Genomic DNA, 23,175 nt, shown 5'->3' with positions numbered 1-23,175 from the left:
CTGAGTGACCACGACTTTCCTGAGAAACCAAGTATGTCATGCGCTCAGCTGCCCAGTCATCACCATCCTTGGGTAGAGATGAGTCACTGCTAGTTAGCCAGAGCAAAACCCGGATTGGAGCGACAGATGTCTCCTGCAGTGGGTTAGACTTAGGGGGTCATTCTGACCCTGACGGGCGGCGGAGGCCGCCCGCCAGAGTTCCCCCCTCCGAAATACCGCTCCGCGGTCGAAAGACCGCGGAGGGTATTCTAAGTTTTTCCCTGGGCTGGCGGGCGGTCGCCAAAAGACCGCCCGCCAGCCCAGGGAAAAACTCCCTTCCCACGAGGATGCCGGCTTGTAATCGAGCCGGCGGAGTGGGAAGGTGCGACGGGTGCTGTTGTTCCCGTCGCGTATTTCACTGTCTGCCAAGCAGACAGTGAAATACTTGTTGGGGCCCTCTTACGGGGGCCCTTGCAGTGCCCATGCCAGTGGCATGGGCACTGCAGGGGCCCCCTGGGGCCCCGCGACCCCCCCTACCGCCATCCGGTTCCCGGCGGGCAGACCGCCGGGAACTGGATGGTGGTAGGGGGGGTCGGAATCCCCTTGGCGGCGCAGCTAGCTGCGCCGCCTTGGAGGATTCAAAAGGGCGGCGGTACACTGGCGGGAGACCGCCAGTGTTGCCGGTCCGACCGCGGCTTTACCGCCGCGGTCAGAATGCCCTGCGGGGCACCGCCGGCCTGTCGGCGGTGCTCCCGCCGACCCTGGCCCCGGCGGTCTAAGACCGCCGGGGTCAGAATGACCCCCTTAGTCTCCCACAACGCGGGCGATTCTGCAGCTCAAAATCCAGTAATTACAAAAAGAACAAATGATGGACAGAATGCTGAACAATGTCAAACATTCACCCCCAGTACAGAGATCTGGGCCTAAATCCATCGTTTTTTTGCCACCCATGCCTTTCCAGTTTGGACCCAACTATATGCAAATCAGTCTTGACCCTGTTCCCCATGGGAACAGTCCAGCCCGAACTGGCAAGCCAAGTCCTTTCTGGACTGGAAACAAGCATCCTAGGACCGTTATCAGGGTATCACCCTTCATCAGCCAGGCTAGCTTGACTCCAGTGGCATGGGGAGCAAGGGACCCAAGTCTGAGCATACCCTTCCCATTTGGGGCAGCAAATACAAAAAGAACAAGTGATGGACGGAATGCTGAACAATGTCAAACATTCACTCCCAGTACAGAGATCTGGGCCTACATCCATCGTTTTTTTTGCCACCCATGCCTTTCCAGTTTGGACCCAGCTATATGCAAATCAGTCTTGACCTTGTTCGCCATGGAAACAGTCCAGCCCGATCTGCCAAGCCAAGTCCTCTCTGGACTGGAAACAAGCATCCTAGGACCGGTTTCAGGGTATCATCCTTAATCAACAAGGCTAGCTTGACTCCAGTGGCATGGGGAGCAAGGGCCCCACGTCTGGGCATACCATCTGTGACTGGGGGTGACTGTTTGATTGGTTCTGCATTCCGTCCATCATTTGTGTTTTGTTTTTGCTGCCATAAGTGCGCCAGGTATGCCCAGACGTGGGTCCTGGGCTCACTATGCCACTGGATTCAAGCTAGCCTGGCTGATGAAGGGTGAAACCCTGAAACTGGTCCCAGGATGCTTGTTTCCGGTCCAGGGAGGACCTGGCCTGGCAGTTCAGGCTGGGATGTTCCCATGAGGAACAGGGTCAACACTGATTTGCATATGGCTGGGTCTAAACTGGGGTGGCATGGTGAGCAAAAGAACGATGGGTTAAACCCAGATCTGTGACTGGGGGTGAATGTTTGATTGGTTCCGCATTCCGTCCATCATTTGTGTTTTGCTTTGCTTTTGCCACCATAAGTGCGCCGGGTATGCCCAGATGTGGGTCCCAGGCTCACTATGCCACTGGATTCAAGCTAGCCTGGCTGATTGTTCTGCTTTCCCTCTTATCTCATAACCGAGCTTACAGAACCTCTCTGGAATGCACTTCTGAGTTTAAAGAAGACATTTATTGTTATTAATTCCCCACCCACAAGTTCCTGAGAGACGAAATTAGTAGATTGGAAGCACACGTTCAAAAGTAGTCGCAGCAATGAAAGCAAAATATATCAAAGTACATCTCAATTGCAATGTACACAGCAAATAGATGTGATTATATCATTTCATAACTTCAAAGCAAAGCATAAAAGTCAAAATTCATCACCGTATGGGCAAGGCGGTAGGGCCTATACTCGGCTTCATCTTTCTGGGGTCTGCAAGTTGATTACTCCGGTCAACTGCGAGAAAGAGATTCTCCACCCAAACGGGAGGCAGACAACTGACGTCTAGTTCCTGTCTGAAGTCAAGCAGATTTAAATCTATCTCCCCGTATCCCAGAGTCATCCTTCAAAGCAAACTCAGTGTGAGAGCCGAAGAACCTTGGAGAGAGGCCAATTCTCCTGAGCTCCCCGTTGTCAGACTGGATTGCGAGGTAAACACAAAATCTACGTGCTCTTATCAGCTAAGGTCTGGTGTGAAGAAAACAGCTTGGTCAATCTTGTGTAAAAACACAGCTTGGAAAAACACAGCACATCTGCAATGTCTCAACTGCAATGTCTAACCCCACGTTAAAGCCAATAGACAGCTAACCTAAATATCAAATGTAATGTCTAATGTCATGTCAAAGCCAATAGGCAGCTAAGCTGAATAGAGAATGTAATGGCTAATGCCATGTAAAAGCCAATAGGCAGCTAACCTAAATATCAAATGTAATGTCTAATATCTTGTCAAAGCCAATAGGCAGCTGAACTGGATACAAAATGTAATGGCTAACTCCATGTTAAAGCCAATAGGCAGCTAAACTGAATAAAACACATATAGGGGGTCATTCCGACGCTGGCGGTCTAAGACCGCCAGGGCTGCGAATGACGGAAGCACCGCCAACAGGCTGGCGGTGCTTCCCTGCCCATTCTGACCGCGGCGGTAGAGCCGCGGTCAGAAAACTGGGTCCGGCGGTTTCCCGCCGGATATCCCCCGGCTGGGCGAATCCGCCATGGCGGCGCTGCAAGCAGCGCCGCCATGGGGATTCTGACCCCCTTACCGCTAGCCTGTTTCTGGCGGTTGTCACCGCCAGAAAGAGGCTGGCGGTAACGGGTGTCTAGGGGCCCCCTAACAGGGCCCCAGCAGGCTTTTCACTGTCTGCCTAGCACAGTGAAAAGCGCGACGGGTGCAACTGCACCCGTCGCACACCTGCAACACCGCCGGCTCCATTCGGAGCCGGCTTCAGTGTTGCAGGCCTCTTTCCCGCTGGGCCGGCGGGAAAGTCGGAATGGCACCAGCGGTCTTTTGACCGTGGTGCGGCCAAATGGCGGTTCCCGCCAGGCGGGTGGAGACCGCCGCCCGCCGGGGTCAGAATGACCCCCATAATGTGCTACTGGTGAACATTGAGCAACTAATATGCGCAGTGGTGAAACAGTCATTGGTCAAACACAATTAATAGCATCACACTGATGAAGGGTGAAACCCTGAAACCGGTCCCAGGATGCTTGTTTCCGGTCCAGCGAGGACCTGGCCTGGCAGTTCGGGCTGGACTGTTCCCATGAGGAACAGGGTCAAGACTGATTTGCATAGGGCTGGGTCTAAATTGGGGTGGCATGGTGAGCAAAAGAACGATAAGAGGTTCAGGCAATCTTTCTCAAGAGAGCAGCATAACCAGAGCAGTGGCAAAGGGGTGTACTTACTAAACTTAAGGGTAAGTCGCTAAGGCACATACTCAACAAGGACATCCTCTTAGAAAATTTCCACATGGTCATTCTGCAAGATGTAATCCGTCTACTGTAGCAAGGTGACTTCATGACTGAATTCGATCTGAAGGATGCCTACTTCCACATACCAATTAGTTTCACTCATCGCTGCTAGTTCAAAGTATTGCTGTACTGCTCGGCATGGCACAGATCTTAACAAACCCCACCCTTAACTGTATAAAGTGATATGTGCTTATAGGAGGGGAAGCATAAAGTGTAAAATATGCTAAGCCATAAAGTCCTATCATCTCAGCTTTCTGGAAACTATCGGTGGGGGAAATGCAGTGGGGTGAAATGGTAGGACACTGGGATGGACAGAAAAACAGGCCCTTTAAAGCCGCACAAGTCTTGTATTGTTTAGCAAAATATATGCGTTTTCATAAACTTTCATGCTGATGTTTTGAGGACAAATCATTGTATTTTAAGATTTTAAAATATGTATCTGTGAGTGATAATTCAAGCTGAACTTGAGGCTCACTGCTCATATTGTTTGCTTGATGCCAAAGGACACTTTTGGTATCTATGTTTTAATTACTTGTGTGAAGGACTTTCATCCTCAATATATTAATAAACCTTTGTGACATCACTGTTGTCTGAATTGCCAACCTGTAGTCTTGAATTCTGATTCAGCCTTGAGAGTTCCCGAAACTTGGGAGGTAGCAGTGCTGTATGAGCTTGTAAGATTGGCCATTCTCAGCTGGACATTGTCCTTAAAATGTGCTGTTTTGTCAACATTTTGCTTAACACTTCTTGGAGCGAATATGAGCTCCCAATATCCTGGGGTAGTGAAAGGGTGCTTTACAATCTGTGAAAGAATTAGAATATTTCTGCATATTCCCAAGAAACCTATAGCTTTGTACCCAACCTAAGTGAGAACTGTGCAGTTAAATGTAGCTTTTTTCACATTTCTCATTGCATGTAAAGAGCCAGAGACAATAGTGTGGTAACACCCTTGCTAAAGAATGACATGAGAATATTACCCATGTTACTCTTGTTTATGTTAGCTCTCAGCTTGCTGTTAATGGGTTACGGTACAACTGAATATTGCCACTTAAATGTCTTGCTTTCACTGATTTGGAGGGCCAGCACTTCTGAATTCTGGAAAATGCATGTCACAGTATTCACTGAAGCCTAGCAATTAGTGATGGTACAATAAAGTAGAACTAACCTGAAATAAAAGTACATGTTGAAATAATTACTCCCCCCCCCCCCCCCCCGTATCTCTGTCAAATACAGTTGAATGTTGCCAGCAAGTCAAATAATTTATTCTTGATATTAATCTTCACTCAAATGTGGCCAGGGAGGATAGGTCAGCTTTGCTACACTGGTGTGCTCCCCATCACTACCCACTTCTGACACTATAAAAACTCAGTTGTGGTTCTAGTTACAGTTGAGTGTTATTATATGTGTTGGCTGGTTGTTAGTATGTGGAGTTATTGACTCCCATCCAAGGACTCCGGTGAGTCGTATTTAGCTTTTCATCAAATTTACTTTCTCTGTATCTTTTTTATATCAGTCAGCACTATAAAGAAATAAAGGCCCTCATTACAACCCTGACGGACAGCGGTAAAATGGAGAAAAGTACTGCCAACAGGCGGGACGGTACTTTTCCCCATATTACGACATTGGCAATTTGGCTCAAGCCAAACCGCCTATGTACCACTCCGCCATGGCGGTAACAGCCGCCTGGCAGGAGACTTCAGTTTCCAGCCAGGCGGCTGTCACTAGACGCCAGTGGGATTATGACCCTGCCTACCGCCATGGTTTTCGTGGCTTCCTTCCGCAACGAACCATGGCGGTAGGCACTATCAGTGACAGGGAATTCCTTTCCTGTCAGTGATGGGGATCTTCCCTGCCCTCCCTCCCCAGGTTTTTCCCCACTACCTCCCTCCCTCTCCTGACCCCCCCCCCCCCCACGACATACATGCACCTTCACGCACCAACAAACACACGCATATACACACTCATATCCACATCCATCCACACATGCATACATCCATTCACACACACACATCCACACATACTTACATACATATATGCACACATGCATTCACACAACACAACATACACGCTCCCACACGTCCATACATGCACACACAAACATACATACACACACACACACACACACACACACACACACAACAAACACCTCCCACCCCCTCCACTGTCGGAGCACCCGACTTACCAGGGGGTCCTACAGCAGGAGATGGGGCGCTACTGCCAGCAGAACACAGTTGGGCCGTATCATGTCATGATATTGTCTGCGGCGGTCTACTGGTGTGGCGTTCCTGCTGGCAGCAGCGCCACCTTACCGCAATCTGCCTGCATGGCCGCAGCCGGAATTCCGCCATCCTTCCGGTGGAATTCCGGCTACGGTCATAATTTGGCAGATGGGTGGTAGCCGCGGCAACTGTATTTGGGCGCTCCTCACCGCAGCGGTAGGCGGTTTTTACTGCCAATGTTATAATGAAGGCCTACGACTATTAGATGTCTGTGTATCATTTTAAATCTTTGAATGTGTTGTTCATTCTGTGACAAATCTCTTGCAGGGGTTTTTGGAAGCCCACCCTCTCCTTCATTGCCACACAACCAAGTTGTGACTTCCTTTGTGGAAAGTGGAGATCTGTCATCAGTTAAGCATAACATTGAACCGCTTTCAGGAATTTATGGAAGAGCAGTTCAGCAGAGTGGCCCAGCTCACCACAGTGGACTTGAGAGCGAAAAAGATGTAAGCATATTTACACCTGCAACTCATACGTGAAGTGGAAATCCACAACCATTCAAATGTCTAAAATAGTTTGCTTAAGAAACTCAACAGCCTCTCTTAGTCAACTGGGTGTCCAGTATACTAGATCCTCCATGGTACAGTGGAAAATGTTGGAAGAGGGGCTGGGAGGTTTACCAGACACAGTTTACATGCCCAGCATCAACTCCAAACTGGGCATAAACTCAGAACTGACCACAATTAACTTAAGGGCATTAAGAGATACTAGGGAAAAAAAAGTCACCATGTGATTTGGTTGAAAGGGTGTTAAAGAAATTGAAAGCCTGTATCCCTGAACCAACCTGTCTGTTATGATTTCAGCCTTACAGGGGCAGTCATTTAATCAAAAACACCTGGATGAGGGCCTGAGAGGAGGCATCCATAGGACTGAGAGGCAGAGACACTGTACTGTGACAAGAGAATTAGAACTTTTACAGAGTTGCTCAGAGTTGAGTGACTTGACCCACACAATGAGGGTCTTGCAAAATTCCGAAAATAAAAGGGGAGAGAACACTTATGCTCTCTGAGAAAATGTGGAAATATGGGTCGGTAATAAAGTCAGAAAGTGTTGTAGTGTCCTCAAGATCACATTCCCTCTGCATCAGTGCTCACTACTGGACTGTGTGGCAGGTCTACAAGTGGCAGGTCAAGAGTTAATGCTAGTTCACTAGTAGGTGCAGTTGTTAGTGTCTCAGAAATGTTTTTGACCTTCAATTGATGCAGATATATGATTTTGGCCTTGGTGTTTATTTAATATCAGCTGGTCTGCATACCCTCATGCCTTCTCTGCAGTTTCTCTCCTCAAGTCTTTGATGCAGGTTTTATTTCACTGGTTTGTCCTGAGGGTCTGAGGTACCTAATCTGCTCCAGGTGTAGTCCAGCTACTCATGTTTGAGTCAGTACATAGCAGCATTTTCATGTTGTCTTGGTCTTAACACTTAGTTCCAGTCTTGAGGGGAACGGCAGCCCTAGATTCTGTCCCTGTTGTCAAGTCTCTTTTTGCATGGTTATACAGATTTCCTTGACAAACTCAAAATGGCTTCAAGATAGTAAGATTAATGGTCTAGTACTTAGGAGAATTGAGGTGCATTAGTTAGTAGGAATCTGACACGCCATGACAAGGTATGTCATCTTTGACTGCATTTCCAGAGGAGAGGAGGAGATAACACATATCTAATTGGATGAACAGTGAGTTGAGTTATTTACTAGGTAGAAGGCCTTGCGTAGTTCAGTCAACTGTACTACATTTAGGTAGGTGCATTTGCAGGGTAGATCTCTGGGCTGGAAATACAGTGCAGAACTCAGCACAGTTCACGAGGCACACACCACAGTGTCCCCGTTTAAGAAGATTTATGTTGTAGTGGCCGTAACCTTAATGCGAGGAACTCCATCACCTTACAGGTGCGTTTTGATGAAAATGGATACTATGTACAATGAGGAGGGCACTACAATGGAAGTGTAAGATCCCAATTATGAAGAGCAGAACAGATCTTAATAAGGGGTAATAGTGCTAGAGGTGAAAAAAAATATATATATAAACTTCTGCCTCTGCATACTAAATCAACTCTCAAAATATCAGAAACTTCATCGCTATTTGGGGGTGGACAGTTATAGTACACTACCACTAATTTGCTGATATATTTTGAGTGCCTCCCAGCAATACCTATGGAGTAAACAAAAATGCAGAGCACATTCCCTTGAGAATGTTAAGACCACCTCAAGAAAACAAGGTTCTCCAGAAAAGTTGTTTATCTGTTTCTCATAATGGAAGTATTCCAGGTATTTTTCAAATCTATGATTCTTAGAAAATATGATATAGCCATAATTTTTTTTCTTGTCTTTTCTCAAAATAAATGTGTTCTGTATGGTTGTCACTTGTCCATTTTAACAAATAGCAGTGTCTGCCACAGATATTTTTTGTGAACTGTAATTGTGGTCCTCTGAAGAGTTTTATAACTTTATCTGGGTTTCACGTTTTAAAAAATATGCAGCGAGTTCTGCAATCAAATTACTGTCTTGGATTTCAAAATAAAAAAATAACATGACATGACACATTCATTTTTGTTCAGGTCAAGGTCACCATTTCCAGATCAGCTCGGGATAAGATGAGACAAAATAAAGAGCAGGGCCATATTGATCCTGCAGAAGCCGACAACCATGACCGTTCTAAGAATAATGAAAAGGAACAAATAGCCACAGAAGGTAATGTCTGCCCCCCTATATTTTCTCAAATGTTTTCTATAATTTGTGAAGAGCTCTTTCTATTAAACGTGTCAAAAAATGTCTTGTTGGCAAAACACTATGACAGTTTGAGTCAGAATGCCTTATTAATAGCTCACACTGAAAGAAACATGTTAGTTGCTGTGTCAAAATGAAAATAAGTGTCAGTTTCACAAATTATTGTTTTGATGGATCCCTTGTAGTTCGTGATAACTTTTCTCCGGATCTCCTGGTGCAAGTAGCTGTTTCAGGACAGCTATGGTATAATTAGTTTACCATGTTTGATTTCATATTTAGATAGCTCAACATGCACCCCAAAAATTGTAATTGAGCTAAAAGAAAAATATGACGTGGAAATGGCTACAACAAAAAAGGTGTCGACAACCTGAGGTGCCATTAATTGGTTCTGTGCATCAGGAGTCTGGGAGACGGCCAACGGCGCAGTGCTCATGTGCTTCGAGCGGCTCCCAGCTGTTCCCACGCATGGCACTGGAAACCCCTTTGGTGTTAGCTAATAGCCCGGGAGCTGGCTGAGGAATAACTTCCCCATCTCCCAAGGCTGTTTCTTTGTTTTCTTTCAAATGCTGATCAGCGCACATGGTTTCACAGAAAACGAAAGTCAAATGAGCTGATAGGCAGTAAAGTGAAATGAGCCAATGTGTTCACTGGACACCATAATGCTCCACCCCTCCAAAAGAATGTTCAGTCTTTCAGCTACATTCCCAATGTCCCCATCCTACCCCCCCCCATGCAAGATGTGGGTTATTAACACAATATCCCCTGGGGGTGGCCTCAGGAAGCCCACCAGGGGCTACTTTTTTTCTTAGTGTTTGGGGGGCAGGGGGGGTCTGCCCAGAATGGGCATGGCAGTGCCCCTACCCCTCCCAAAAAAATTGACAGTCTGTCGGCCTCCTCTGGGGACAGATGGGGGGGTGCTGAAAGCCCACTACACACCACTGGGATGGGGGGGCCACCCTGGGCATGGCTGTGCCCCCACCCCAAATAATTGGGGAAAACACCCCCTCCCCGGGCAGATAGATGGGAGTAATTATCTCCAAAAAAACTTACCAGACACTTCTGGAAACTAGACATCTGGGGAAGTCAAAGGTGATGTGCTTCACATGCACCTTATACCATTTTCTTACCCACAATGCCTGGAAAATCTCCAACTTTGCCTATAGTTGTCCATTTTCCCTACATTTCTGTGATGGAAACTTAAGGAATTTGCAAAGGTGCTACAGCTCAGCATTGCCCGACTTGTGCTGATTAAAAACTCTGCTCTACTTAGGGTATTGTGGGTAAAAAAAAACTTAATAGGATCACGCAAGTCACACAATCCTGGATTCTGCTAGGTGTCTGGTTTTAAAAAATTTACAGGTTTGCTAGGTTTCCCTAGATACCGGCTGAGCCAGGGTCCAATTTCTATAGCTAGCCACATTAGATAATGAGGTTCATATTTCTGTTAAAAAAATGTGCTGCGTCCATGTTGCATTATGGGGCAGTTTCCAGTTGTGGGCACTAGGTCCATCTACTCAGGTGAGGTACCATTTTTATAGGGAGACACGGGGTGGGGGGGAATGCCAGGTGGAAGTACGTTTGTGGTTCCCTGCAAATTCCAGAACTTTCCATCACAGAAATGTGAGGTTTGCAAGGGATTTATTGTAATCTAATGTAGTGAGAGCCACAAACATTAACCTGCCGTGGCTACCCCTGGGAGTCTAGTTTCAGAAATGTACAGGTTGGTTAGGTTTCCTTATGTGCCAGCTGAGTTAGGGTCCAAAACCTAAAGCAACCCACATTGGAAAAAAAGGGTCAGTTTTGGTTGGAAAAATTTGATGCATTCATGTTGCATTTTGGCCAATTTCCTGTAACAGACATTAGGCCTACCCACACAAGTGAGGTGCCATTTTTATTGGAAGACTTGTGGGAGCATAGAATAGTACAATATTGGTTGGATTTTGCTGCATTTGTGCCTTTCAAGTGTACGCCAGTGTATGAGAAAGATGTAATTTTGAAAAATGCCCTACATCATACGCGAGTACAAGTACCCACAAATTCAGAGATGCATACGTTTCCTTGATACCCATTTTTCACTCTACCTTTTTCGCTAGAAGAATTGGTCTTTACTTGGTACTCAATGAAAAACATTGTACAGTGCAGCTCAGTTGTTTCCTCTGGGAACCTTGTTTCTTGGAGAGCCTATAAACCCTATACATCCCCACAACCAGAAGGGTCTAGCAGACGTAATGGTATATTGCTTTTGTGTTACGTGGTAAACAAAAACGCTCTCAAGACTAAAAAATGACCATGAATATGCTTCTTGGCAGTCCAAAGACAGTATTTACTAACTGTTGCGACGGGGAGAAAAAAACAGCAGACTTTATCTCAGCCCTGCAAGACCTGCCTCTATGTTTTTTCTCAGATGCCTGTTCACAGACGGGCCTTTTTATACACATCAGTAGAATACTTTATTACACAATAATAAATAACTTGGAAGTGTATAGATTGAAATACAAAAACACTCAAACATTTGACCCCATTACCCTGAATTCCTAGATCAAATCAATACTCGCTCTTTATTAAATGTTCAACAAAGGTTTATGACCGAACATTCCGAACATGCTCTTTTGTAAATGTAATTTATTTGAAGCGTGTGCTGACAGCTTTGTGTGTCCGGGACTTCTGAGTGTTCGGAATTTGTTTTTTTCCTTGCACCTGTTGTAAGCCGTGCACCTGTGTGCTTTGGGCTAATTCACTTATGTGCCCAGTATCTAATCTGACTGTAATCTGTTTGTAGGCATGGAGAGTGTGTCTTGGAAACTCTTTGCTGATGTAAATACTTGCAGGTTGGTTAGATATGATTTGGCCTTTAACAGATGACTCTTCAATATTCCTTATTCCACCACAGTCTTGAATGGAACTTTCACCTTCCTTGTGCTAGTCTGTGCGGGTTACGCCAAAACTTTTTTGATTGTTAACAATGGTGTAGTTTCTACTTGTGCTTGATGTTGTGGGATGTTTTCACATTTCATATTTATGGTAGTGCGCTTATTTTTTTTACATTTCCTACAGCATTCCTCCCCTTTAGTTGATATTTCAACTACCTTATCTTGGTCTGCCATTAGTACCAGGTGACACATGTTGCCTTGGGAATCCATTACTTCTGTGTGGGTATCCTAATTGAAAACATCCCACCCGCCTTAGTATCTATTCTCCTAATACATGCTAGTATTGCCTGCATTACACAGTATATTAGTAGTAAGATCAGTCATTGGTAACAGAGCCCCCCAAAAGTCCCAACATCCAGGATTGAAGTGATGAATACCAACTACTGAATCAAATATCTGGGGCATCTCCTTCATCTATTATTTTAAATTGTAAATAATGCAGTGTCTATATTGCTTCTGACAGAGATCCAATCTCCGCGTCATTTGCTGGAATAAACATGCAGCACACAGTACCTATCTTATTACAAACACCCCCTTGCATGGCCGTCATAAGGTCCAGTACATAACGGTGTTGCAACACTGATATCCTCAGGGCATGCAGTTCTTCCTAAATGGCATTGAAGCCCCGATTCGTGGTGTTAATGGCCTTGAGGACTCCCCCCCCCCCCCCCCCTTGTGATCTGGATCCAGCGACCTGTTGCCTTAGCTTGGACAAATGGCAAGATGCTCAAAAATGAAAGTTAATCATTAAATAAGCGGAACTCTTAAGGGATTTCGCCCCAGGTGCTTATGCCATAGTATTCTGCAGTTCTCTTCCTTCGGCTGTGATGTAGTAAGTTGGACAGCTTATGGCATGCTTGTGCAGTGCTGATATGTTTATTCCAGGTATTACTAAAACTGGAGCATGCAAAATTACCGTGGAACAAGTTTCTCCCCAGTTAGGTGGTGACTGGACATACAGTAGTTCTTCACACTGCTAGAAGAAATCCATAAGGCTAGGGGTGCCCCCCTGCATGTCGGTGTGGAAGACTGTGATCTTGCAACCAATATACTAACCTACGTTAACAGTCCCATTTCCCCTGAAGCATAAGGAGACAGAAGATTATTTCATGACATTCTGAGGGCTTATAGTGCTACCTACCCAGGTATAGTGTGGAATATTTTCATCCCAGATGGGTGTACATTTCCTTACTGCAGGAAAATTCAGTGTTGGGAGGCCAAAGATTATGAGCAAATACTGTGACCCTCTTACTCTGAACACTGGCTTATGGACACAATCTTAGGGTAAAGGTATGCAAAAACTCTGTTACATTCGGTTGGTTGGGTGTATTACTGTTAGGAAACCTAAATCCAGGCCCATCTGGATCCAATCTACAGTGGTGTGATGTCCTGTCTTTCTCATGTGTGTTATTTCATCTCTGATATTTTGTCTATCTGTGAGGATGTATAATGCTTCCAGTAAGGTGTTGTATCTTGTGGCGTTGACTAGGAAATGTACTACTTTGACATGTGTCAACTGCATTTGGGCCTTTATTCTACATAAGTACCAGTGTAATAGGCAGTGAGCTATGTCTGGTGGTATTTCCTTTGTGGAATGTAATCTATCTGAACCAGTAGCATGGGGAGTTACGGAGCACACAAAGCATGACTTATTTGTGGTCTCTGCACCTATTTCTGACATGTGCTGCTACTACATGTTGTCTGACAGTTTTACATGGGCGTTATGGGTCTCATTGTTACTGGAGAGCTCTGTCCTTGTATAAAAGGTATTAGAATTTGGGGGTGCTTTACTAGTAAAGAGAAGAAAGGATAGGATTAAGAGGCAAAAGAGAAATACAAAAACAAAAATGCATGTCTTGTTATGTCCATTCAAAAAATAGTCCAAAAATATAGTTGGAGGGGGGCCTTTTTAAGGTGTCAATAATCGCCCCCCCCCCCCCCCCCCCTGTTCCATTTGAACTGTCCATTATTTTTTGGCCAGCAGCTGGATTGAGATACACATGGCTGTGATGAATCCAGGGTTCCCAGCCATCCAATTTGACAGCTGTGTAGGGGGCCTCAAAATGTTTCTCTTTTCATTAGCATACAAAATTGCGTATGAACATTTGATCTTCTACATTCACCTCTGGGAGGTCGACCTCTACGTTGGCGCGCTTCTCTTTGTAACCTTGCTGACTCAATGTAATGAGGTGTGTCCTTGTCTATGGTAGTCTTTGCTTCGGGCTCTGTTGGTGAGGCATTCTGAGCCATCAGGACAGGGTTATGTTGTGGTTCGGATGGTACTGATCTGCCAGCGCGATATCCCGGGACATGAAGTCCTGTCCATTTGTGTGCTGCACATTTCACAACTGCCACTGACTGTGGTAGTGCAAGTGCCTCTATTAGAGCCTCTAAGAGCTTTCTATGCATCACAGGACTACTATCTGATTTAAGGAACTCTCACGTACTCCATCTCATAATACGTTACAATGTACGGTGGTTGTTACATATGCTGAATCTGAGTATATTGTAATTATCGCTCCTGTTCCTGACTTGAGGGCTGCTATTAATGTTGTCAGCTCTGCTGCCTATGCCTGTAAATGTGCAGGCAATGTCAATTGTTCTATGACCTGTAGTGTATTCAAGAAACTGTTGCAGAGCCCTGACTACCGCTCCGCTGCCTCCGTGTGTCTAATTCCTTTCTCTTAGTCACTCGTGGAGGAACTGTCAACAAAATAGACCACGCTGTCTGATATAGGGTCGTTTGTGGCTGGACTGCATTTGTTGAGACTACGTGTTGCACAGTCGTGCTCATTCTCCTCGGGGCATGCTCTTCATAGAGCATCAATGGTGCCCCCATAACTATGAAGATGCTCTTTTGAACTACAAATGCTGCAGTGGCCAGAGCTTATTCACTGGGATGGTGTCCTTTCATGACTGAGTCCAGCAGCCCACTGATGTATGCAATTGGTTTGTGCCCTAGCAGATACTTCTGTGTGAGGACGGCTGTCATCACCTAACCATTGCAGTGGCAGAATAGGTAGAAAGCCTTGATGTAATCTGGAGTTCCCAGAACTGGAGCATTTATTATCTCATCCTTCAGTTTCTGAAAAGTTTGCCTCATCTCTGGTGTCTGTTATCTTGTCCTCCCTATCTCTTGCCTGTTTGATCGCCGCCAACAATGGGGCTATTAGAGTGCTTAATCAAATACCCACTGTCTCACATAGTTACAGAGGCCCAAAAACCTCTGCATTCCTCTGACCGTTTCTGGCACTGACATTTGCCAAATGGAGGCAGCCCTTTCAGGTGTTACACACCTACCAGATGCTGACAGCGGTTGCCCTAAATTTTGGACTCCTTCCTTGCAGTCCTGAATTTTTCCTTTCTCCACTTTATATCCTCTCTGCACAGGAGTGATAGGACTACAAACCAATATGTCATCGGCATATTGCAACAGAGTGCTATCACATTGAAAATTTGACTCATTATTTTTTATTTCTTTGTTGAACACCCTGGGGGGGACTCGATACCCTTGGGGCAAACAAGAGTATGAATACTGAGCCCCACGATATGAGAACGCTGTCATATAGTGACTATCTGGATAAAGAGTATTGCTGAAGAAGGCATTTTTAAGATCCATGCCTAAAAAATACTTGGCGTCCTGCGGAATGTTTTTCAAGGTGATGAAGGAGTCTGGGACAATTAGGAGTTCTGGTAACCCAATATTGTTCAAAGGGCGCCGGTCTTGAACCAGGAGGCCAGTATTGCACCTAGCTTTTTTTTAACTGGGTAAATAGAGGTGTTACAAATGTGACACTCCAGGGTAAATTATTCCCTGTTCCAGTAATGTCTTTATAGTGGGGTGATACCCTCATCTTCCTGTTTGAACAAGGGGTATTGTTCTACTCTGGGTAAGATGGCACCTTTCTGCAATGTAATCCGGAATGGCGTGGCAGTGCGGATGAGGTCAACATCATGAGGACCCTTAGTCCAAAGGGCATCTGGCACCTGTTACAGATCAGCTTTTTTTTTTTACTGAGTCAAAGGCTCTGCTTGGTGTGGGTGTTCTGATTTCTAGCACAGTCCTCAGTGGTATACCATTCTGGAAAAGTATAATCCTTTTTGGGAGGCTATCCTAAAATAGCTAATCGTCCAGTATCTCCCTAATCGTCTTTCCTGGCTCAAGGAAGATGACGCATGCCCACAAAGCACCATTATGGTCTCCGGCTGTCAAGATGCCATAGGTAGGTTTTAGTTCCAAAGCCTCTATGTGCAGTATCACCTCTACTTCTGATAGTGCAGAGTCCTGTCCTTGCTGCCTAAAAAGGAATTCTTTGGGCAATTGAACACCCCTCCCCAATAGTTCCAGTGTCTCTGCTAATATGATCTAGGCTTCTGCAGTAATAGCCTCCGTATCAGCAGGTCATGCTCTAGTCTGGTCTCTGCTGGAGGAGTCTACTGTTAGTACCATGGCTCTGGAAGATGGAACTCCAGGTATGGAACAAATCATGATACTGTCTGGCTTAAAACGAATGGTCATGTTCACTTTTGCCACCAGGTCTCTTCCTAACTTATCTACTGGGGCAGCTGGTGAGAACAGTAAACACCCATCAGTATGGCTCCTCCTACTTCCATCTGTACTGGCTTGGTAAAGGGAACCCTTATAATTTCCACAGAGAATCAATGTCCAAGGATCTGTTGGAAGTCGGAAGGCCTCTCTCTTTAATACAGGATCTTGTTACTTTTGTATCTGAGGACTGCAGATCTCTTGTCATTGAGGGACACTGTCACAGTGGGTTTCTCATCTGGCCTGTGTGTCACTGACAAGACTGGACACACAGAAATACTCTCTGGGCATAATTGTGTCTACTGTGGGGCGTGGCCACGGAGCCGAGCATGGCGCACGCTTAACTGATCGGCTCCGGAGGGGCCGACTTTGAATCGGTGCCTGGACGCGCTGATGCGGGCGGTCCTGTGACCGGAGTGGAGCGGGACGACTGCCGTGGACGGGGGGACCGCGGAGGTGCGGTCTCGCCCCCCCCCCCCCCTGGAGCGGGCCCCCGAGTGATCGAGGCTGCGGAGAGGCCGCGGCCCGGCGGGCGGGGCCGAGGCGCGCGGTGCCAGAGTGATCCCCGTGTTGAAGCGCCGCAGGTGAGGGGCCGGCGTGACCGGGGCGGCTTGAGGGTGGCTGCGGCCCCGGGGGCGGCCTCCGGCGGGCTCGTGCGCCCTGGTGCGGGCCTGGGCCTGCGTGGGTCGCTGCCGAGTTGCGGCCGCGGCCCCGGGTCTGGGCGGTGCGCTGCGCCCGGCGCTGGCCCTGGATACGGGCCCACCCCGAAGGAGTGGTGCGGACCGGAACGACAGGTGGGGGCGCCTGCCGGTGGCGAGTCGGCCTCCTGCTCGGGAGGCGGAGTCTGATGCCCCCTGGCTGAGGGGCTGCACACAGCGGAGAGACGCGGGGGCGGGGGGCCCTCTGGGGATGCCTGGTGAAGAGTCCACTTTAGGTGAGCCCCCCCCTGGGGAACGCACGACCGGAGCTCTGATGTCTGCTGCCCGGGAGCCCCCGGATGCCGACGACGGAACTTTCCCAGCCCGGGATGGCCCAAGATGAATACTGTTTGTCCTTTGTGGGGCGAGGCGGCGTGGAATCGCCCTGCGCCGTCCACCGTCAACTACCAGAGTTGGGGGCCGGGTGCCCTTGTTCCATGGTGCGGAGCCTTCTTTGGGTGACGGGACCAATCAGGCCTTGCTGCAGCAATCACTTATAAGCATAACAACACAAGCCTACGAAAGCACACCAACCCCGGTTTAGCCCAAAACTGGTTACTTACCTAAGGAGAAGATGTGACGCGACTGGGGGACTGAACATAGCGCACTCACGATTGTTCGGCCCGCGGGGGCCACCGGTGGATCCGGGCCTGAGCGCACTGGGCGCTAGCCTCATTGAGTCGCCCCTACCTGCCTGGCCAATGCCCCCCAAGGGCAGACACAAGAGCAAAAACATGGACCCTCCAGAGCATCCACCACTGGGGGACAATGAACTGACCACGCAAAGCCAGTCGCAAAGCAAAGTGCAAGACACTCTAGACAAAATACTGGGTGCCATTGAGGACACCAAATCCACACTACAGCGTGACATCAATCAGGTGGCGATAGAGGTGGGCCTCCTGAGAGCTGATCATCATAAATTAGCTGACAGAGTAAAAGAAACGGAGGCAACGCTAGCAGAAGTAGTCCCAAAACAAGAAGAGGTATCCGCGGCGGTGTCCTCCTTGGCTGGCAGGGTGGCGAAGCTTGAACAGCGAGCTGAAGACGCAGAAGGCAGAAATAGGAGGAACAACATTCGCGTGGTGGGCCTTCCTGAAGGGACTGAGTGGCCGAATATGGTGGAGTTTCTGGAGAAATGGCTAAGCACAGTTGTCGCACCAGGATGTCTGACCCCCTTCTATTCACTGGAGCGAGCACACCGCGTACCAGCTAGACCACTAGCTCCTGGCAGGCCACCACGAGCAGTAATAGCTAGACTCCTGCACTACAGGGACAGAGACATCCTCTTGCAGAAAGCCAGGGAAACGGGCCCGTTTAAAGTAGCCAATGGCGAAGCAACATTGTTCCCTGACTTCACCTTGGAGGTCCAAAACAAGCGTGCCTCCTTCTTAGCCGTTAAAAGAACCTTGCGAGAAGAGGGGATACAGTACTCGCTGCTCTATCCAGCAAGACTACGGGTGATTGCGGACGGGAAAACCACGTTCTTCCAAACCCCAGAGGAGACTTGGGAATGGCTGGAAAGAACTGGGACACAGCCGACGCGACCAGTGTCGGAGAATCGCGGGGCGGGCGGGTCCCGGCGGGCCCCGAAGGAGAAAAGACTCAGACCGCCAGAGACTAACACCAACGCGGACACAGAGGGAAACTGGCAAGAGAGAGGCCTTGGAGGCGGCGGCAAAGGTGGGTGGCGAGTCGTCGCCCCGGGAGATCTAGGGAGAAGAATCAGACGATACAGTGGTGTCCTCGCCTGATGGCTCTGGGGACTCGACTTACGCTCCAAAAGTAACCCCGCAGACTGCTGACGAACTTGCATAGACCGCGCCGGCGCTGAAAGGCGAGACATGATAAGAAGCGAAATGGCCCCTCCGGACCTGGCCGCTCCCCCGGATCTGACTCTTGCCTGTCGCTCCTGACTGGTGAGTATTGCATTGATGTGTTTGAATAATTTGCAGTGTTGCAGAATTTATTGGGCAGCCTACAGTTCCGGAGGTGCCCTGGGGATGGGGAGTTGGGGTTTGCAGTTACTAGTTAAATCGGCTACACATGCGAAATGGTTTGAGTGCGAGGAGGGTGCATACCTGTGGGGGAATCGATCGGGGCCTTAGGCGTGCCGACCCTTCATACAACAGGCCTTGAGAATAGGATGGCGGACTACAAAATCATAACTTGGAATGTCAGGGGGTTGGGTACTCCTGCTAAGAGACATAGAATCCTTTCCTTTCTAAAAAGGAGAGGGGTGCAGATAGCTATGCTACAGGAAACTCATCTCGCACCCGGAGAGGGAGAGAAACTAAGGCGGAGATGGAGGGGACAGGTGTTTGCCACAGAATATTCAACTTATGCAAGGGGAGCCCTGATTTGGATTAGGGCGGGAGTCCCCTTCACGATTGATTCCTCCAACATAGACAGTGACGGAAGGTTTGTCATATTGGAAGGGAGGTTACAGGGGCTCCAGTTGACCCTGAGTTGTATATATGCTCCCAACCAGGACCAAACAGCATTTATGACGAACCTGTCTAGGCACCTTACTCGCCAACACACGGGGGAAGTACTAATAGGAGGAGACTTCAACACAGTGCTCGACATTGATTTAGATAGATCCACCCCCCCACTACAGGGAGCAACATCAACCAAAACAGCAAAAAAATTAGTTGGATGGCTAGACGCCTGGGGGCTGGTAGATGCTTGGCGGTTACAACACCCAGAGACCAGGGACTATTCGTTTTATTCGGGTCTTTATCAGGTACACACCAGAATTGATAGGATAGTTTGCACTGCGGGACTGGCACGTAGAGTGACCCATGCTGAATACCTTGCCCGCACATTATCAGATCACAACCCTCTATTACTGACACTGAGAGTATCCCAGGACAGACCTCCCATACCGTCATGGAGAATGCTCCCGACAGCACTTGAAGATCAGGCATACAGGGAGGAATTAAGATGCTACCTAACAGAACATATAGAAATTAACCAGGGATCTACTTCCGCCAGAGGCACAGAGTGGGAGACACTCAAAGTGGGGACGCGGGGTCATTGTCTTGGACAGTCAGTGGGGATAAAACGTACACTAGAGAGAGAATTAAGCGCATTGGAGAGGGTCATACATGAGGGGGAGCTAAGACAGGGCTCTGTTGGGCAAGCGGACGAAGAGTACGATCGTGCACGTAGAGAGCACTCCCAGGCTGAAGAGCGACTTAGATGCCATAGTATGCAAAGATACTTGGCATCCATACAGTCAGAGGAGGGTAGATCTGGTAGACTATTGGCATGGCCGGTGCGCCCGAACAGAGATAGTGACCCTATTGCAAGTGTACTAGACAGGAGGGGAACACGTAGACTTAGCCCAGAATCCATTAACGACGCATTTAGAGACTACTATACACACCAATATAGGAAGCCCACAGACATGGAGAGGGGGACCCTCGACAATTTCCTAACTCGGATATCTTTACCGGTATTAAGCCCAGAGGGCAGGGCCGGCTTGGGGGGCCCAGTGACAGCGGATGAGACGGTTGAGGCAATAGCACAGTTGGCCCCTGGGAAGACCCCTGGTACAGATGGTCTTCCTATGGACTTTTATAAAAAGTATAAAACCTTACTGGTTCCCAGTCTGATAGAAATGTATACGGAATCAGCAAAGAACGGAGAACTCCCACGTACATTGCGCGAGGCATTGGTAGTGCCACTCCCTAAAACAAACAGCAGGGAGGCATCAGTGACAGACTATCGCCCACTATCAATGCTAAACAGCGACTTTAAGATCCTCAGTAAAATCCTGGCCAACCGACTGTTGCCTCTTATGCCCACCCTGATACATCCTGACCAGAACGGTTTCATACCAGGTCGCAGCACCTCTCTAAACCTTAGGCGTATTTTCTCCATCATACATATGCCCAGTGAATCAAAGCCGCCAACTGGGGCGATGCTAGCAGTGGACTTTGAAAAGGCCTTCGACTCAATTAGGTGGGACTACCTGAGGGCGACAATGCTAAAGTTGGGTCTGGGTGAGGGCTGGGTCGAATGGGTGGACCTGTTATACTCGTCCCCGCTGGCAAGGGTCAAGACAGGTAGGACAATCTCTGATGCCTACCCAGTACACAGAGGAACCAGACAGGGATGCCCCCTATCTCCATTGCTGTTCGCTGTGGCAATGGAGCCCTTGGCGGCCTGGGTGCGAGGAGAGGGAGCGGGCAGGGGGATTCAGTGGGGACCAACTGAACACATTATATCGCTATATGCAGATGACATCCTGATCTATCTTGGTGATGGGGCGAGTGGCCTCCCCTGGGCCCTGAACGCCCTGGAGGAGTTTGGAGTAGTGTCAGGATTACGACTTAATCGTAATAAAACATATGTGTTCCCTCTGGTGCCTGGATATAGTTGTCCTGCAACATGCCCAACAGACCTGAAATGGGCCCCACGGACATTTTAGATACTTGGGGATCCAGATCTATCATGACGTAGGAGACTTAAGAGAGGGCAACCTTGGTAAGGCGCTCCGATCCCTGAGATCCTCGGTAGAATTTTGGCGCTCTCTGAAGCTGTCGGTGATGGCCAGGGTGGCGCTCTCCAAGATGATCATGCTCCCCCGACTTCTTTACTGCTTTGCCAACCTGCCGCTGTTGATACCCCGATCATGGTTCCGCGATCTGAACGCATTACTCAGAGAACTAATATGGGACAATGGGCGCAGGCGAACTACACTTACAACTATCTGCAGACCACCCAACGCGGGTGGCCTAGGAGCCCCCGACTTTGAGGCATATTATTTGGCATCCCAATTACAGTGGATACCCGGCTGGCTTGTGGGCCAGGGCCAACTGGATTTATATACAGCCCAAGGAGCAATAGACACGGCGTGGATTGTGACATGCATGACAAACAGGAAGATAACCTTCCCTGGGAACAATATAATGATAAAAGTAGCGCTAGCATGCTGGAAAAGATGTATGAAGAGGGTGGGAGTGGGTCCCCCATATTCCCCAGCTTTGCCACTGGCGGTGCTTGCCATAGAACCCAGGGGGGGAGGGCCGGGAAACACCGGACTAGGCCCCTGGTTGTCAACTGGAGTAGTAGTAGTGGGAGGACTCTTCAAAGAGGGAGTGCTGAGGGGATTTGCTGAATTAACGGGAGAGGGGGTACCCAGGGGGCAGTTCCTGCTTTATGGGAGGCTAGTACATATTCTTAAGACCCACTGGGGTACGGTGAACGCGGAGCCTACCATACACAAGGTCTTTCACTTGCTGCGGACGTTAGGAGAGGAGTCACGCCTGATCGCTAAGATATATCGAGCCCAAATTGAGGCAGCCTTGGACCCATTACGGTCGCTGAGAGGACGGTGGGAGGGCACAATTGGGCGGGATCTAACTGACTCAGAATGGAGTAGAACACTGGCCTACCCTCGGAAAATATCACGTAATACACGGCTGAGATACATACAGTATAATTATTTGCACAGAACGTACCTCACGCCTCACAGACTGTTCCGTATATATGGAGGGGCTTTGGGGAATTGCCCGAGATGCGGAGCAGGAGGGGCAGATTTTGACCACATGGTCTGGACTTGCCCAGCGATCCAGACGGGCTGGAGGGGAATAATACCCACCCTGTCCGAGTTGTTTGAGTTTGAGTTGAGTCCCACCCCTGAGCTGTGCCTACTGGGCCTCAGACCAGCTGCGCTCTGCGGAAAAGTGAAGGGGCGCTTTCTGGACCTCTCTCTGGCCCTTTATAAGAGACTAATTGCGAGGGGCTGGAAGGCCACAGATCACCCTCCACTGTCTGACTGGAAAAGGGATATATTAACATGGTCTAGAGCTGAACTGCAGGTCCTAAAAGCAGAAGAAGCCAGAAATATTCGCCAGGTCCCTATAGCTCCGGAATGGGAGAATTTAGTGACGAGCTGGGAAAGTATAAATAAGAGGAAGGCAGGCCCAGCGGGAAGAACCAGTGCAACGTAATCTACACCAAGGATGGAACCCAAAGGGTGGAAGCACATAGACAGGCACCCAAAACAGACCCAAACCACACATAGATCGCACCAAGAGTAAAGGTGGGAGGACAGTTGGACCTCTGACCCCTTTTCCGCTGACAAGAACAGTAAGCAATGTGAGCGACCCACCACCCCCACTGTGCGCCGGTGCGCCCTGGATAGCCATCTTCCCTCACCCAAAAATGGGCACTCAATAGCACCTTCAAGCTAGCAACCACAAAAGCC

The 23,175-nt window shown here is 48.4% G+C and overlaps 1 protein-coding gene across 2 annotated transcripts in view; it reads left to right on the top strand.

Annotated features, from left to right (window-relative positions):
* Positions 1 to 23,175, top strand: part of TOGARAM1 (TOG array regulator of axonemal microtubules 1) — a 489,673-nt gene that overhangs the window by 212,783 nt on the left and 253,715 nt on the right. For both annotated transcript variants that reach the window (XM_069208622.1, XM_069208621.1), the window contains 2 exons: positions 6,332 to 6,510; positions 8,616 to 8,748. In XM_069208622.1, the coding sequence (XP_069064723.1) occupies positions 6,332 to 6,510; positions 8,616 to 8,748 (312 nt within the window). The remainder of the gene's footprint in view (positions 1 to 6,331; positions 6,511 to 8,615; positions 8,749 to 23,175) is intronic.

Source organism: Pleurodeles waltl, chromosome 9 (assembly GCF_031143425.1).
Source record: "Pleurodeles waltl isolate 20211129_DDA chromosome 9, aPleWal1.hap1.20221129, whole genome shotgun sequence".
Lineage (NCBI taxonomy): Eukaryota > Metazoa > Chordata > Amphibia > Caudata > Salamandridae > Pleurodeles > Pleurodeles waltl.
The sequence above is the reverse complement of the archived record's forward strand: the minus strand, read 5'-3'. Positions and strand labels throughout refer to the sequence as shown.